Source organism: Dromiciops gliroides, chromosome 1 (assembly GCF_019393635.1).
Source record: "Dromiciops gliroides isolate mDroGli1 chromosome 1, mDroGli1.pri, whole genome shotgun sequence".
NCBI classification, from domain to species: Eukaryota; Metazoa; Chordata; class Mammalia; order Microbiotheria; family Microbiotheriidae; genus Dromiciops; species Dromiciops gliroides.
In genome coordinates, this window is record NC_057861.1 from 612678807 (window position 1) to 612697869 (window position 19063).

Genomic DNA, 19063 nt, shown 5'->3' on the forward strand with positions numbered 1-19063 from the left:
GCCACCTAGCTGCCCCAAAATACATATTTTTTAAAAAGAGGAAAAAAGCAAAAGGAAAATACACTGAAATTAGCAGGGAAATGGACAAGAGGGGAAGGTATGGGAATGGGGAGGAACTAACAAGCAAAACAAACTTCAACTATGGAGAATATAGTATAGAGATTAAAAAGAAAAAAAGGAAGGCTAAGATCCAGCAGCCTGAACCAGAACTAGGTGAAGAGAGAAACGGAAAAGAACTAAGGGCAGTTCACTCCAATAACAACATAACTGATCTTGCCCCCAATTCCTTTCTTCTGCCATCTTCTATTTATTTCTTTGTAAGAGGAGGAGTTAGCACTGCAGGATATGATGATGGAAGGAAGAAAATAAGTATTCATTAAGTACTTATTCTGTGCCAGGCAGTGTGCTAAACATTTGATAACTATTTTATAATTTGATCTTCCTAACAACCCTGAAGGTAGGTAATATTATTATCCCCACTTTACAGTTGAGGAAACTGAGGCAGACAGAGATTAAGTAAATTGCCTGGAGCCACAGAACTAGTGTCTCTGAGGACAGATATGAACTTAAGCCTTCCTAACTCCACTCCCAGCTTTCTATCAAAGGTGCCACCAGTTGCTTATTTTATGGAAGCAAAACATCAAATGTAAGCAAGACAAATTCATTAACAAAAAGTAGAATACAGCAATGTACTATTTACAAGAAACATACTTGAAACAAAGATTGATAGAGTTTGGATCAGGGGCTGGAGACCAATCTATTATGCCTCAAATGAATCTAAAAAAGCAAGGGTAGCAAACATGATCTCAAACAATACAACAGTAAAAATAAAAGAACAATAACTTTTACTAACCTAACACTCCCATTTTAATGTAAGCTCCTTGAGGGAAAAGCTTGTTTCTCCTTATTTGTAATCTCAGCAATTAGCACAGTATGAGGAAAATCATAAGAACTTAATAAATGCTTATTGACTGAAATCAAACTTAGGAAACTCTAGCAAGAAGAAACAAGAAGTTAAAACAAAACAATATTTTAGAAAAGTTAGATACGTTCAACTGGTGGAAATTACTGAGAACTATAAAAAATGTATTCATATTTCCTTTGCATTGCACCTCTGTGTGTGTGTGTGTGTGTGTGTGTGTGTGTGTGTGTGTGTGTGAGAGAGAGAGAGAGAGAGAGAGAGAGAGAGAGAGAGAGAGAGAGAGAGAGAGAAAGAAAGCTGACAGTGTACTATGACATAAAAAACTCATTAAAATGAAGAGAAGAGGGCAGAGTCAAGATGGCGGAGAGGAATCAGTAAGCTGCCTGAGCTCTCCTTCTGTTCCCTCAAAAAGAACATTACATCAATTGGACAGATTCTGAAACTACAGAACCTGCAAAGAGACAGAGAGACACAGTCTTCCAACCAGAGAAGACTTCAGGAAAAGGTCAGTCTGACTCGGGCAAAAGGGAGGCGCAGTGCAGGGCAGCAGCCCAGCGCCAAGGGGGTTGGGGCAAGTCAGCAGGAAGCTGCGGGCCACAGCTGAACAACTGAGGTCCCTGGATCCTGGCGCAAAAATCTGGTGGCCCAGCAGGACAGTGGAAAAACCTACCTGCACTAGCCGAGAGGGCAAGTTGCAAACTGGAGGGCCACGAACAGAACAGGCTTGACTTGGCCCACTGATCCTAGCGCCATCAGACAGGAAGTGCAGGGGGCGGGGAACTGCACACCCTTAAAGTCCTCAGTGTAAAAAGCTGGTAAAACAGCACCTATACCCCTGCACAAGAAGCCCAAAACAGGGACCCTGGTGCCCCCAGAGCAGACCTCAACTTAAAAAATAAATAAATAAGCTACAATAACGAGTAAGAAGCAAAAAAGAGCCCTCTCCATTGAGAGCTTCTGTATCAATAGGGAAGATGCAAAAACAAACTCAGATGAGGACATTACCCTCAAATTGCCTACATGTGAAGTCTCAAGAGGGAAGGTGAGGGGCAGCTAGATGGCGCAGTGGATAGAGCACCGGGCCTGGAGTCAGGAGTACCTGAGTTCAAATCCGGCCTCAGACACTTAACACTTAACTAGCTGTGTGACCCTGGGCAAGTCACTTAGCCCCAATTGCCTCACTAAAAAAAAAAAAAAAAAAAAAGAGGGAAGGTGAATTGGTCTCAAGAACAAAAAGCCTTCCTGGAAGAGCTCAAAAAGGATTTTAAAAATCAATTGAGAGAGGTAGAAGAAAAAATGGGGCGACAAATTAAAGCAAAACAAGAAAACTATGAAAAAACAATCAGAAGCTTGGAAAAGGAAGCAAAAAGATTGACTGCAGAAAACAATTCCTTAAAAAATTCATCTGGTCAAATGGAAAAAAAGGTGCATAATCTCACTGAAGAAAACAATGCCTTAAAAATTAAAATTGGACAGTTGGAAGATAAGGAATCCATGAGACAGCAGGAATCAGTCAAGCAGAATAAAAAGAATGAAAAAATTAGAAGAAAATGCGAAATACCTCATTGGAAAGACAACTGATCTGGAAAACAGATCCAGGAGAGACAATTTGAGAATCACTGGACTGCCTGAAAGCCATGATCAGAAAAAAGAATCTAGACACCATATACCAGGAAATTATTAAGGACAACTGCCCTGATATTATAGAATCAGAGGATAAAGTCATCATTGAAAGAATCCACCGATCACCTCCTGAAAGAGACCCCAAAAGGAAAACCCCAAGGAATATTGTAGCCAAATTCCAGAATTATCAAGTGAAGGAGAAAATACTCCAAGCAGCCAGATAGAAGCAATTTAAATATCATGGAGCCACAGTCAGGATTGCTCAGGACCTGGCAGCTTCAACATTAAAGGACCGCAAGGCTTGGAATATGATATTCCGGAAGGCAAAGGAGCTTGGATTGCAGCCAAGAATCTATTACCCAGCAAAAATGTGCATTCTCTTTCAGGGGAAAAGATGGACATTCAATGACACTGGGGATTTTCAATGTTTCCTGATGAAAAGACCAGAAATGAATAGAAAATTCGATCTCAACATACAAGACTCAAGAGAAGATTAAAAATGGAAACAGAGGGGAAAAAAAAAGTTACTCAATTAGGTTAAACTGTTTACATCCCTACACGGGAATATAATACTCATAACTCTTAAGAGTTGTAAATGTATTTGGGCAGAGAGAAGGACTTTACACAGAGGATACAAATATAAATTGTCTTTGATGTGATGATACAAAGAAAATTAAGGGGTTAAAAAGGGAGTCTATGGGGAGGAGAGGAAAAGGGAGGTGGAATGGGGTGAATTATATCATATGAAGAGGTGAAAAAAAACCTATTACAATAGAGGGAAAGAAAGGAGGGGTGAACATTGTTTCAACCCTATTCTCATTAGATTTGATTCAAAGAGGGAATAACACATACATTCATTGGGATAAAGAAACTTAGCTCATTCTTTAGGAAAGCAAAAGGGGAAGGGAAAGAGGGGGGACTGATAGAAAGTAGGACAAAAGCAAGGGAGAAAAGGGTAAAGAAAAGAGAGGGGGGTGATAAAAAGGGAGGGCAGATTGGGGGAGGCAGGGGTAAGAAGCAAAACGGTGGTGAGGAGGAATAGGGTGAAAGAAGGGGGAAAAAGAACAAAGGGGGAAATAGAATGGAGGGGAATAGACAGTCAGTAATAATAACTGTGAATGTGAATGGGATGAACTCTGCTATAAAATGGAAGCAAATTACGGAGTGGATTAAAAACCAGAATCCTACAATATGCTGTTTACAAGAAACACATTTGAAGCAGAGAGATACACACAGAGTAAAGGTAAAAGGCTGGAGCAGAATATATTATGCTTCAGCTAAAGTAAAAAAAGCAGGGGTAGTAATCCTTATCTCAGACAAAGCGCAGGCAAAAATAGATCTCATTAAAAGAGATAAGGAAGGAAACTACATCTTGCCAAAAGGTACTATAGATAATGAAGTAATATCAATATTAAATATGTATGCGTCAAGTGGTATACCATCCAAATTCTTAGAGGAGAAGTTAAATGAGTTACAAGAGGAATTAGACAGTAATACTATACTAGTAGGGGCAGCTAGGTGGCGCAGTGGATAGAGCACCGGCCCTGGAGTCAGGAGTACCTGAGTTCAAATCCGGCCTCAGATACTTAACACTTACTAGCTGTGTGACCCTGGGCAAGTCACTTAACCCCAATTGCCTCACTAAAAAAAAAAATACTATACTAGTGGGGGATCTGAATCTCCCCCTCTCAGAATTAATAAATCTAGCAGAAAAATAAATAAGAAAGAAGTGAAAGAGGTGAATAGATTACTAGAAAAGTTAGACATGAAAGATGTCTGGAGAAGATTGAATGGGGATAGAAAGGAATATACCTTTTTCTCAGCAGTACATGGCACATTTTCAAAAATTGACCATGTATTGGGGCACAAAAACATCATAGTCAAATGTAGAAAGGCAGAAATAGTAAATGCATCCTTCTCAGATCATGATGCAATAAAAATTACATGTAAGAAAAGAGCCAGAGAAAAGTAGAATGAAAATCAATTGGAAACTAAATAATTTCATTATAAAGAATGAATGAGGGAGAGGCTAGGTGGCTCAGTGGATAAAGCATTGGCCTTGGATTCAGGAGGACCTGAGTTCAAATCCAGCCTCAGACACTTGACACTAGCTGTGTGACCTTGGGAAAGTCACTTAACCCTCATTGCCCTGCAAAACAAAACAAAACAAAAACAAGCAAAAGATAAAGGGTCTAATCAAGTTCTTCATAAAACCTGTCTACCTCTGCATCAGATTTTGACACACAAGCTACAATTATCTTCATGGTGTTCTTTTTTGTAAATGTTTATCATAAACAGTTAAAGACAAGATGACCAAACATCTCATGAAATTGTTTATTACCATTAGATGCAGGAAATTTATAAGGAAAGCATATCCTATAATACAAGTGAATTATTTAACCCTACTCAACTTCTCAGCACTTTGGTAAAAAATGTCTTTTGAATTCAATAGAAAAATCCTATGCTACTACTTTTATTATATCTTTAAGTGTTGCTAAAACTCCTCATTATAAGTCTTAAGTTTAAGATAGAAAATTTAAATATTTACTCTGTTAACACTCTACTTTCAACAGCTGATACATAGCCAGCATTCCTATTGTATTACAATATGCAAAGGATTCACAATTAGAACATTAAGATTTAATAAAATTATACACATAACTTAAAACCCTCTGCCATATCCCTAGTCAATCCAACATAAAAAGTACAATCTCTAATCATTCAAAAACTCTGGGTAGCAAATAACTTTTAAATAGTGTTTATATCCTGAAAAATGCTACTCACTATTGTTATTTCATATATTTTAATTAAAACTTTGTATGCCCCCTACAAGTTGTTCCACATATCAACATTACCTCTTATCAAATAGTTCCCATACTATAAGAATCATAGATTAGTTAGTTCAAGTGTCTTACTATGATACAGAACAAAACAAAAACCATTTTAATCATATTTTAAAGGAAATATCTTCCTCAGTGAAAGCTAACCAAAAGTTGTATTTATGTCAACATATTCTACTTCAGGCAATGACTATTACAAACTCTTTAACTCTAGGCAAGTCATCAGTCTCTCAAAAAACCCCAAAATTCTTTAAAACTATAAACTGCAAGACCAATATTATTCTATATTGGTAGAGGGGCTTTTATCACCAGTAGTCCTCTACACTGCTGAAATCCACAAGTATTTATTGAGTGCAAGGGGTTGTAAGGAGAAATGAAATAAAATTTTCAACTACAATATCCCATCAAGTTTGAGATGATGCTTAGTCAAATGGACTCCAGATAAATGATCATGTAATAAAGGTAATATCTAAAAAACAGAACCCTAAAATCAAATTACAGAAAAGAAACCATCTTACCCACAAAATTTTCTAAAAAACACTGAAGAATGCACAATTTAGATTTTGCCAAGTGTATCACCCAAATAAGGTATATATTTACTAAAGCCAACCTTATTAAAGATCTTAAAAGAAGAAACACTAACTTTACTAATCCTTGTTTTTCAAAAACTACATCTATATTTTTAATGGATAAAGAGTGCCAAAATTTCTTCAAATGCTTTACTTTAAAATGAGGTCTCTCACAGATCATCTTGATAGAATGTATTCTTTATGAGGAATCATCCTGTAAAGGGCTAAAATTCTAGTTAGTCTGTCTAAAGTATCTAATGAGTGGTCGTCAATAATTTATAAGCTTTAGCAAGAATTAGTCTTTTAAACATTTATTAAGGAGAATAAGAATTTAGTGAAAAGAAAGAGAAAGGCCTAGATTCATCTATTAAAGGGAGAGCACATTTCTAGCTCCCTTCTCTACCTGAGTCCTGAGGAAAGAGAGCAAGAGAGCCAGCCTCGCCCCTCTTCCTCCCACAAGCAAACCTTGTCTCTTCCCCAACTGGTTCGTCCCTTTTGGCACTCTTTCCTCCCATTTTTTGGGAATCCAGTTTCTGGTCACAAGAGATGGCCACAAAGATCGACAAAGAAGCTTGCCGGGAGGCGTACAATCTCGTACGGGATAATAGCACAAATGTCATCTGGTAAGCCTCAGCGTACTTGTCTGGTTCCCCGATTTCCCCGGCCAAAGCGATCCAGAACTGCGAGAAAAACTGCATGGCCTTGCCCTCAGAGGCCTTCTCCTCATGGCAGAGCTTTCCTACATTAAGTATCCAGCAGGTGGCGTCATTCCAATCCCCACAGTCTGGAATGCCACCCCCCCAAAAAAAACTTGCTAATGTCCAGCTCAAATCTCAACTCCAAAATGAAACTTTTCTCAAGACTAGTCCAACCAATGGAGAGCAATTTGGAACTATGTCCAAAGGGCATACATAGACTTTATATTGATCCAGCAATACAACTACTAGGTCTATATACCAGAGATCATAAAAAAAGGGAAAAGGCCCTACCTGCACAAAAATATTTATCAGTCCTTTTCATGGTAGCAAAATATTAGAATGGCTAAACAAGCTGTGGTATATACATCTAATGGAATATTATTTTGCAGTAAGAAATGATGAACCAGGGGCAGCTAGGTGGCGCAGTGGATAGAGCACCGGCCTTGGAGTCAGGAGTACCTGAGTTCAAATCCTGCCTCAGACACTTAACACTTACCAGCTGTGTGACCCTGGGCAAGTCACTTAACCCCAATTGCCTCACTTAAAAAAAAAAAGAAATGATGAACCAGCAGATTTCAGAAAAACCTGGAAAGACTTGTACAAACTGATGCAAAGTAAAATGAGCAGAACCAGAAAAACACTGTACACAATATCAACAATATTGTGTGATGATCAACTATGAATGACTCAGCTCTTCCCAGCATCACAATGATCCAAGACAAATACAAAGAACTCATGAAGTAAAATGCTTTCCACATCCAGATAAAGAACTGATACTCTGAATGCAGACTCTGAAGCATACTTTCTTCACTTACTTTACTGTGTTTTTTTTTCCTTTTGATCTGTTTCTTCTTTCACAACTGTGACTAATATGGAAATATGTTTCATGTATAACCTATGTAACAATTGGAATGACGCCACCTGCTGGAGACTTGCTGTAAAAGAGTTCCGCCCATGAAGCGAAGGTCTTTGAGGGCAAGACCAGGAGTCTTTTCTTTGGCGTCAGGAAGTGATGCGGGCTAGTGGGAGGAGGAAGGAAGAGACTGGCGCTCGGTCTCATGCTTTTTCCTCTGGACCCTGGTGGAGAGCAGAGCTTAGAAATGTGCTCTCCCTTTAATAGATAGGAATCTAGGCCTTTTTCTCTCTCTTTACCAAATTCTTATTCTCCTTAATAAATGCTTAAAAGTCTAACTCTTGCTAAAGCTTATAATTTATTGGCGATCACTCATTGGATATTTTAGACAGACTAGCTAGAATTTTAGCCCTTAACACCTATATGAAACTGCCTACCATTTTAGGAAGAGGGGAGGGGAAGGAGGGTGAAAAAGTTGGAACTCAAAATCTTATAAAAAAGAATACTAAAAATTATTTTGACATGTAATTGAGGGAAAAATAAAATACTATTTTAGATAGATAGATACAGGAAAAACTAGTCCAACCTATAATCCCCTCCTCTTCTATATTTAGACCAATTAGATTGCAAGTTTCTTGAGGTGAGGTCCAGTTTCTATATAGTTTTACATCCCTCATTCTACCTAGCACTATGCCTTCCTCAAGATAAAGTCTCCATTAATAAATTGCTGATTGTGCTCTTTTAAAAGAATGCCACTAAAGGCATACTGTGGGAGATTGGTACCTCTGAGCCACGTGCTTTGTGCCTATCTCCCCATGAGAAGTCCAAGGATTTCTGTCATGGTTTCCCTTCCCTCCCCCCTTCCCTTCCCTTGCCTCTAAATAAACTACCACCTTATTCTAACTAAAATTTTAAAAAAGCATACTGTGTTTTCACAACCTGCAAACATCAAAGAATTATAAAATACTTTAGAGAAGATGCTAACTTGACCAACGATGGAATATAGAATCAATTTAAAGAACCTTTGATAAGATGGTATAACAATTAGTAAATCTAAAAATTGCACAAATAGTAAATACAAGCATAAATGCACAGTTTTAAGTGTTATGCCCAGAATCTAGGCCCTAGCACAGAGATGTGGAAGTACCAATCCACTTGTAGTAGAGGAGATGGAGTCCTACAAATGCAGACTGCACATACTATCAGACACAGTCACTGTATTGTTTTTGAATTACTTTTCGTTGTTAGAAACTTGTGTCTACATGATATCTGGGAACAGCTATGATGGAAAAGTAAAACAATCAAACTTATTTAGAAAATAAGAGGTCATGATACTATAATGCCAACAGAATTATGTGCAGGTCTATGACAAATCAAAATATTAAAAATTCTATTAAGGAAGAAGTCATAACCAAATAAAGCAGGGGTTCTTAACCTAGGATCCATGAACCTTCTTAAATATTTTGACAACTATTTCAATATAACTAGTTTTCTTTGTAATCATGTTTATAAAACTTTGTGCATTAAAAACATTATTCTAAGAGGTCCATAGGCTTCAGATTGTCAAAGAGCGACACAAAAAATGGTTAGGAATCCCTGAAATTTAGGATCACTTCAATTACATGAAATTGAAAATCTTTTTTTTTTTTTGGTGAGGCAATTGGGGTTAAGTGACTTGCCCAGGGTCACACAGCTAGTAAGTGTTACGTGTCTGAGGCCGGATTTGAACTCAGGTCCTCCTGAATCCAGGCCTGGCGCTCTACCCATTGCGCCACCTAGCTGCCCCCCCCTTTTTTTTTTGGTGAATTGAAAATCTTTTGCCCCACACAGCTAGATTCAGAATGGAAGCAGTCAAGTAGTGGGAAAAAATTTAGATAACAGTATGATCTAAAAGATACATAGGAAACACAAATATTTACATGGTCAAAAGCCATTCTCCATTGAATAAGTGATCAAAGATAGGAACAAATCGTTCTCCAAAGAAGAATTGCAAACTACTAACAACCAAATAGAAGAAATTTCTAAATCATTAATAAGGGATAAAAGAACTACAAATCAAATCAAAACTGAGGTTTCACCTCAACCCAACAAATTAGCAAAAATGACAAAAGATGAGAAGAAAATACAAAGAAAAGCCCTAAAATGGGAAGATGATGCAAAGAAATGCACAGAAATACCCTACTGGTGGAGATGTGAATTACTGGCCAAATCATTCTGAAAAGAAATTTGGAAATATGCCAGAGATCCCATGACTAGACATATATCCCAACTAGTTCAATAACAAAAAGAAAGGCTCAATTCAATATACACAAATATATTTGGCAAAGACTGGAAACAAATTAGATGCCCACTGATTGGTGAAAGGGAGCTAGGTGGTTCAGGAGATAAGAATCCCAGGCCAGGAGTTTAGGAAGACTCATCTTCCTGAGTTCAAATCTGGCTTCAGACACACTTACTAGCTGTGTAATCCTGGGCAAGTCACTTAACCCTCTTTGCCTCAGTTTCCACGCCTGTAAAATGAGTTGGAGAAGGAAATAACAAGCTATTCCATTATCTTTGCCAAGAAAACCCCAAAGAGGGTCACAGAGTCAAATACAACTGAAATGACTGAATAACAACAAAGATTGGTGAATGGTTAAACAAACTGTGGTACATGAATGTAGTGGAATATTACTGCAATGTAAAAATTAAACATGGATACAAGGAGACATAGGAACTATTGAAAAGTAAGCAGAACCAGAAAACCAATATATACAATGACTATAATAATGCAAACAGAAAGAACAACAAAAATAAAACAACTGAAACTGCTGTGAAATTACAGTGACCAAGTTTGGCCCTAAAAAAGAGATGTGAGCTCTCTCTGCTTCTTGGAGGGAACTATAGATAGGGAAAATTACATATAATGATGATCTTGGTTGATGTATTTAGCTTTGCTGATCAAGTGGGGCGTTTTTCCCCCTTTTTTATTCTTTTTTATAAGGGATAATTCTCAGGGAAGATAAAGGAGAATAAAATGGAAAAGATAGGAGTTGTAAAAACAAAAGATACCAATAAAAAAAATTTTTTTAATCCCTAGTACCTCTGGGAAGGTAAAGAAGTAGTCATTCACAATAACCATGAATTAGTACACTTACATACCTCTGAACATTTATTGTACTGAAACCTACTCTCACTGAGAGGAAAGTTATTGGGGAAGTAGAACTGTTGCTGATATTGAAGCATAAGACACTTCAGGAGGTACTGAAGACTAACATTACCACAGTAGATGGATTACAGTCATATGTACACTGACAGCATGGAAAGAAAACAGGATATAGATAGGGATTGGCACTGTGATTTTATTCATCAAGGCAACCCCAGGATAAGAAAACTCTCCAATGCAGACTGTCACCTTAGCTGCAATCTATAGTCTCAGAGTAGCCCCGAGCACTTGCCCAGGGTCACAAACCAGTAAATCAGCAGCAGGATAAGAACCCAGGTCATCTTGACTCTGAGGCTAGCTCTCTATCCACTAAGGAACACTAACTCATGTTTAAAAAAAAAAAGTAACATATTTCATTTACTTAAATTATCTTCCCTACACCTCCTGTCCCTAACTGCTCCTGGGACTCAGAGATCAAACAAGCACTTAATATATATAGTTCAACTAAGCTTCATATTAAATAGGTTTTTGTTGCCTATATTGGAAAGCAGAAGATAATAATATTGTTTACCCTGGGAAAGTTACAAACTTAAAAACTAGCTTTTGGAGCACAACCTTTTCAGGCTTACTATGTGCAGAAAAAGCAAGAGGTATCATATCAGGTTCAATATAAGAAATATGCTAATGGTGAAATTGGTTTCACTACTACAGTTTCTAGGCACATATCAGATCAAAACTTCTGAGTCATTTCAAAAATATTCTGACAATGATGTGCAAAAGATGAAATCTATGGAGGCAGCTAGGTGGTACAGGTGAATAAAGCACAGGCCCTGGAGTCAGGAGGACCTGAGTTCAAATTCGATCTCAGACACTTGACACTTACTAGTTGTGTGATCCTGGGCAAGTCACTTAACCCTCATTGCCCAGCAAAAAAAAAAAAAAAAGATAAAATCTATGATCTCAATGATTTTTACTCCACGGCATCAAGTTTCTATTTCTGAAATACTACAGAAAAGTGTCAATGAAAACATTCTACAAATGTGCAAAATTTTCTATGCCAAAATAGTCTTTTTTAAAAGTCGAAGTTCTGATGTATACTGTCCAGTCAGTTAAAAAACTATATTAAAGAATTTTATTTCACATTTACATACAATTAGAACCGAAGAGGACATGAGGGATCATTTTTGTCCAATCCCTTCATTTTACAGATAAGGAAATTGGGGCCTCAGAAGCAGTCAAGTGAAATGCCCTAGGTCTTTCTGCTGAAACACGAGGCATTCGACATAGCAACTCTCTCTTCTGAGACACAGGATTATTTGTAATCTATGAAATGAAGGCACTTTGCACAATACCTGGTGAAAATGAACTATATATAATATTAACATTACTATCTTGAATTTATTTGCAAACTTCCACCAGTGAACAAAACATTTCTCATTTATTCTTAGGGCAGCTTTCAGAAGTAGAATGAGACTGGTTTATTATGATGTCCGTTTGTATCTCCATTTGCAAAATGAAGATACTGGGGAGACAAATAAATTAAACAATTTATCAAACATCACCCATTATTAGTTAGAAGCTGGCTGAGCTAAAACTTACATATAGCTCCTGGACAACTACTCCAATAACAGTGTTAATCATAATGTAATGTAAAAATAAATAGGTTACACCTCAAACTGAATATCACTCCAGAAACTTAAGCTTCAGTTGATAGGGAGAAAAAAACCCTCAGTAAAAGCAAATCCTGTAGGAAGGCTTTAAAAAAAAAAAAATGGAAAAGGCAAATACCTTTAAAAAGTAACTAGCTTTCATTATTTGGAAAACTAGCCTTAATTTCAAATATGTCACCATTAACCAGTTTAAATCAGAAAAATGACATACTGGTTAATTTGCCTACACTTGCTGTATACAAAACTACATTACAAACTGAGGTGCACAAAGCACTAAAAATAAGTCTCTAAAACAAATTAAGTATTAGTGTAAACTAGCAAAAAATCAGGTTCGTATTTCATTATTTAGTCGGCTAAACTTATTTCTCTATAAATTTTGCCCGCTCTTCTACACTAATTTGTCAAAGTTATATAATTCCTAAACATAAACCCCCAAAGCCACGAGGAATAGACACTTGAGGCAGAATAACTATCAGCCATGCACAAGGCGAAAATGTACAGACACCCGCAAGTCATGCAAATAAAGGCGAAAGCTGTTCTCACGAAGAGAAACTAGGTTAAGGCGAAAGAAATTTTATGTCAGGCGTTTCACCTACACGTGTCGAGAAACGTGAGGGAGAAACTTGTCTCTGCTAGCCCGTTATAAGAGAAGGGGCAAAATAACCAAGAAAACACAAGCAGAACCTTTTTCCTTGCTTCACAATCACCCCTCCCCTCCCAAAATAGAAACTAAAGCAGCTGGGATGAAAAGGACAAGGGGCATTGATTTCGAGTCACCCCATCTTCTTAGGTTTTGCTGAAGTCCAGAGAGACGAAGTTTTCTAAACCTTTCCCCCGAGAAAAAAAAAATTATGAAAAATTCCCAGGCAATAAAAATAGAAATTCCCAACTACCACCTACACCCCCAAGTTTATATAATCTGATCATCTCTGGGAGAGCGGAGGTGTCACCGGGGAGAGAGAGACCCCCGGAGAAGGGAAGGACCCCAGCAGAGAAAGGGGCTCAAGGGGGGAAGGGGGCAAATCACCCCGAAAAGAACTGGGAAGGAAGGCGTGTCCGCGTTTCGTGGGTGTGCCTGTGTGAGCCAGCAGATACACGCGGGAGTGCGGGCGTGCTTAAGAGGCCGGCTAGGAAGACGCAGTGACCGCAGGAAGCGTCCCTGCGGGAAGCCGTGGGAAGAGCCCCGCCCGAACCGGGGACAGGGGAGGCAGGTGCACGACTGGGTGGCGGGTGGGCAGGTCTCGTTACCTCCCCAGATGCCCAGCGTCAGCTGGGAAGTGTCCAGGTTCACTACATAATCCCCCAAGAACCGATTCAACACGTCCACCACCACCGACTCGAACACCATCTTCCACAGCCGGGGTAGGGGTAGCCCCCGCGGCCGAGTCTTCTTCCTCCAGTTCCTCCCCTCCCCGGCGCCGGTCCACCTGTCAGCCTCGAAGAGACCCCTCCAAATTCACTCGACTCCGGCTCCAACTCGGGCAGTGGCGCCACTATCCGGACGACACACCGTCCCGCCGCGGACCATGGGAGAAGCGGCGAAATGGGCTGGCTGACGGCGGCCGCAGCTGACTCAGAGAGGAGGCGCGGAAGAAGTCAGCTAGAGTACGCATGCGCGAATGCACGGGGCGGGGAGAAGGAGAGAGGGAGCTGAGAGAAGGGAGAGCCGAAGTAAAGGTGGCGCGCGCTTGCGCGAAAAGGTCAGAGAAGCTTCCGGAGTTCTACTACACCGAGCCGGAGGCGCCAGCCCCGCGGGAGGTGCGGGGGGACTGACTAGTCTTCCACTCCTCCACGCTTCAGGGTTGTCTGGGCAACAGAATTCTTACTCGGAAGCGAGGCCTTGGCGAGTTGGGGGGGGAGGGGCGCTGCCTCCTTATGTAAACTTTCGACTCCACTTTCCACTCCCACCCTCCACCTGGGCCGGTCTTTCAAGCTTGGATTGACGCATAAAGGTGACCCCAGGTGCAGGCGCGTGGGCGATCGCGCGAGGCGACGGTTATATCCGAGTGGGGCACCCCTCCCCCTCCCGAAAGCCACAACGGCCCGGAGGCCGGCGCGTTGTTTACCCTGGCACCCCAGTTTTATCAACTGACTGACCCAGGGAAAGAAACTATGGGGGCGGGGCGGTCTAGGGCTCCCTGGGAGCTGGTCTCGCCCTTTGCACTGTGAGCTCTTTGAGAGCACAGGCAGTTTTTAATTTTTTTCTTTTGTCATTTCTTTTTATCCCCAGCCCTTAGCCCTGTACTGGGAACGTAATAAGCGCTTAATAAATGCTAGTTAATTAATGACTGACATAACCTATAATCCTAATTAGAAATTGATGTGGGATGGATTTTGGGGTCAAATCGTGAGTCGTCCCAAAAGAATTACAAGACTCCATTACTCAGTTTCCCTAGTTTTATTGCAATACTGTGAGTAACCACAGGGAGAGAACCAGAAAAGTGGAAAGGTATCTCCCCAATAGGGAAAGAAAAGATAGTTATATTTATAGTGTGGATAAATTGATTATCAGTCTCATTATAATAATCTCCACTTTTGGGAGCTATAGAGGAGGGCTTATCCTAATTTGGAGTTCCTGGGGTCCTAAGCCAACCCCCTGAGGTGGGTACCTTTTTCTGTGGAGGTGTGTTTTGGGGGCTTTACAGCATAAGGTGAATCTGGGGACAAATTTGGCCTTTTCTGCACATGTGTCTTTGTGATTCCCATGCTTAGTTTGAAAACATCTTCATTTATCATTTATTTCTTGTCTGAATTTCTACAGCCTGTCATTTTATTTAAGGTCTTCATGGCCTCTCTCCCTCTGTTCTGGTTATGGGTACTGATTTATATGGGTAAGAGAACTTAGCATCCTGACTTTTAAGTTAACCATTAACTGGTGTCTGAATCCCTCTTAGAGCTCATATCTGAATTAGAGCTTGGATCTTAGGTTTTTCTGTTAACCCTTTTTTCACCTCCTATATCAAAATGAATGAGGAGTTGGGAGCACCAGCTAACCCGAATTTTATCATAAAAATAGTTTATTTCTTACTATCTGAGGATCACAGACTTAGAAATGAGTGACTTTAGAAGTCATCTGGCCTTTAATTTTAGCACCTCTGGAATCAGAGGACCGAGATTCCAAATCCAACCCTCTATTCAACTACCTGTGTCACCCTGGGCAAGTCAATTTCTTCATCCATAAAGTGAGTAAAAGAATTACCAGATCCCTTCCAGCTCCAGCTCCTAAGAGCCTTCAAAAATGAGTCAGATTCTATCCAGCTAATCAATAAACATTTTTTAAAGTACCTACCCTGTACCAGGCAATGTGCTAAGCACTGGAAATATAAAAAGAAAAGACAGGCCCTGCCCTCAAGGACCTTACAGTCTAAAGAGGAAGACAACCTGCAAACAAATATATGCAAAGCAACCTACATAGAAGGTAAATTGGAGGTTTTCACTAAGGGGCAAAAATGTTTCTGGTCTCAAACAAACTTAGGGACTCAAGGCTCTGGGACTGGCATTTTTTCTTAGACTCTGTTTAGAAGCTGTACTTAGTACTGCCAAAATCTTTGAGGAGAATGTCTTCCTAACCTGTAAAACCTATAGGAAAATATATTCTCATAGATGGGGGGGGGGAGGCCCACAGGATGCTATATTCTCATAAAGGGGGGAAAATGCTGTCTCTATGTAAGACAATTCAAATTAACCTGCCCAGCTTGAAACACTTGTCACTATAATGTTCTGCTACAACTGTTCATTGTGCTGGGATAACGATGCCTTCATCAATCTACTTCTCTGTTCCAACTGTCCTACCCAACCATTTGACTTTCAGCTCTGTAGCACCACTAATTTACCTAATTCTATCTTCTCAACCTTTTTGGAGTATTATAAATTGTCCAGCCATGCCCTGCTTCTTGAGAGCAACATGGCTGTGAAACCTGTTTTTGGGCCCAAGTTCTAATTCTTCCCTTGTATACACAATAAGAGTTAGGGGATAGGAACTGAACCTGTGATGTGATTGGTATATGGAACTTTCCAGATGAGGAAATTACTTCTGCCACTGCACGTTGTTCCGTCAAGGAAACATTTTGTTTCTTGAGGAACAACAGGGGGGACTGTAACGATTGGAATAACGCCACCTGCTGGATACTTACTGTAGAAGAGTTCTGCCCATGAAGGGAAGGTCTTTGAGGGCAAGACCAGGAGTCAGGAAGTGACGCGGACTAGTGGGAGGAGGAAGGAAGAGACGGGCGCTCGGTCTCACTCTCTTTCCTCTGGACTCTGGCGGAGAAGGGAGCTAGAAATGTGCTCTCCCTTTAATAGATAGGAATCTAGGCCTTTTTCTCTCTCTTTACCAAATTCTTATTCTCCTTAATAAATGCTTAAAAGTCTAACTCTTGCTAAAGCTTATAATTTATTGGCGACCACTCATTAGATATTTTAGACAGTTTAGCTAGAATTTTAGCCTTAACAACATCTATATCATTTCTGCAACATAAAGTCTTAGAGAATTATCCATAACCATGAGAGGTTAAGTGATTTTCCCAGGAAGTGACTATTGCAGTTAATCAGACATATTTTACCCATGGTTCCCACGCATGTGATATTGAACTTGATCAAACTTCCACAAAAGAAGAGTGGCTATGGGAACCACAGTCCTGGAGAGGCTAGGAACCTCTTCTCAGCTACACATATTTGTCAGAGGTGAAATTTATATACACAAACAAACAAAAAATGCCTTTACTAAGCCAAAATAATGTGGAGACTGAGTCGATTTTTCAATGGCCTCTAGTTTCCCACTTTACTACTAATCTGGCTTTACTATTATCATTAACCAGAATAAGTTGTGGGCTACCAGTTTTTATATCATAACTAATTTATAAAGCAATGAAGTTATAATAATTGGGAGACAATTCAATTGAAAAGCAACTTTGACTTCAAAGACTGGAAACAGGGGCAGCTAGGTGGCGCAGTGGATAGAGCACCGGCCCTGGAGTCAGGAGTACCTGGGTTCAAATCCGGCCTCAGACACTTAACACTTACTAGCTGTGTGACCCTGGGCAAGTCACTTAACCCCAATTGCCTCATTAAAAAAAATGTAAAAAAAAAAAAAGACTGGAAACAGAATAGGCTTTCCTCCCTTTTACTATTCCCTAAGACGGAGAAGAAATGGGAAATAAATGTTTGTACATCTAGAGCCACTCTCACCCTCTAGGAATAGAAAAGGGAAAGAAAGGTGTTGGAGACCTAGTGTATATGTAGCTCACTGACCCACTTCACAAAATTCTACTTTCACTGGCATCCACCTGACCTGACTCACATTTAGCTCTTGTCCTGCCTTACATTCATTTCCTCAGGTCTGTTGGTAAGGATGATGGCCTGCTTAGACAATCTAGAGTACATTTCCAGCCCTAGCTGGACTTCCAGCCTTTCCAGGATGGCTGTCATACCTTCTTCCTTGTCTGTCTGCTCTACATAGCCACTCTCCTTTTGTGTAAATTTGATCAAGTTCAATGTCATGCATTTGTGAACCATGGGTAAATATGACTGATTAACTGCAAAAGTAGATTCCTGGGGCGGCTAGGTGGCGCAGTGGATAAAGCACCAGCCCTGGATTCAGGAGTACCTGAGTTCAAATGTGGCCTCAGACACTTGACACTAGTTGTGTGACCCTGGGCAAGTCACTTAACCCCCATTGCCCCCCACACACACACACACACAAAAAGTAGATTCCTGCATTTTGAGTCTCCATGGTAACACCACCAGCATTCATTCCCAAGGCCATAGATTTTCCAGCCCCTTGGAAAACCAAGCTGAGGTAAACTTTAAATCTGCAAATATACTTGGTCATGACCATCAAAAGAAACATCAACCCTTAAAATAACAAGTGTGATTATACCACCAATACAAGTAACCATTCCACCATACAGTTGACAGCAAATACACATTAACAGTGTATGTAATAGACATAGCAAGATACAAAGCATTGTTTGACAGGCTACTTCAGCAATTAAATGTCTAGACATAGTACATGGACTTCCTAATAGTACATGTATATTTATAATACAGAAACAATTATAAACAGTAAAAAAATATGTAAATTTAACAACAGCTAATAGGTCTATTAAATGACAAACATGCATAAGCCTTAGAATATATGTAAATAAACAGCAAAACCATGCACAGTTAATAAACATTATTATTGTAGATATACTACATTCACAAAGGGTAACTAGGTGGCACAGTGGATAAAGTGCTTGACCTGGAGTCAAAAAGGCTCATCTTCCAGAATTCAAATCTGGCTTCAGACACTGTATGACTCTAGGCAATTCACTTAACCTGGTTTGCCTCAGTTTCCTCATTTATAAAATGTGCTGGAGAAGGCAAAGGCAAACCACTAAGTAACTTTGCCAAGAAAACCCCAATTGGAGTCACAAAGAGTTGGACATGACTGAAAACAATTCAAAATAATAAAAAAAATAGGATCATAGTGCATAAGAAATAAACGTAACTGGAAAATAATAAAACAGATGCTTAACTTAGAACCTTCAGAAATTCCTATATGCTTTATACCAGGAATACAGGGCTGTTTCAATAGTAGGAAAACTAGCAGCACAATTACCCATATCAATAACAAAACCGACAGATATTGTATGATTATCTGTATGGAAGCAGAAAAAGCTTTTGACAAAATATAATACTCATTCCTATTAAAAATGCTAGAAAGCAAATGGAACTTTCCTTTAAAATGATAATATCTTATC

General features: G+C 39.6%; 1 protein-coding gene across 5 annotated transcripts in view; it reads right to left on the reverse strand.

Moving 5' to 3' along the window:
- VPS13A (vacuolar protein sorting 13 homolog A) overlaps positions 1-14097 on the reverse strand; it is a 244393-nt gene extending 230296 nt beyond the window's left edge. For 3 of the 5 annotated variants that reach the window (XR_006352771.1, XM_043963513.1, XM_043963521.1), the window contains exon 1: positions 13569-14097. Coding sequence is in view for 3 of the 5 variants with exons in the window: in XM_043963513.1 (XP_043819448.1) it covers positions 13569-13668 (100 nt within the window). In the remaining 2 variants the exon portion in view is untranslated. The remainder of the gene's footprint in view (positions 1-13568) is intronic. The other 2 variants (XR_006352770.1, XM_043963495.1) reach the window with 1 other exon arrangement.
- Positions 14098-19063: the final 4966 nt, after the last annotated feature.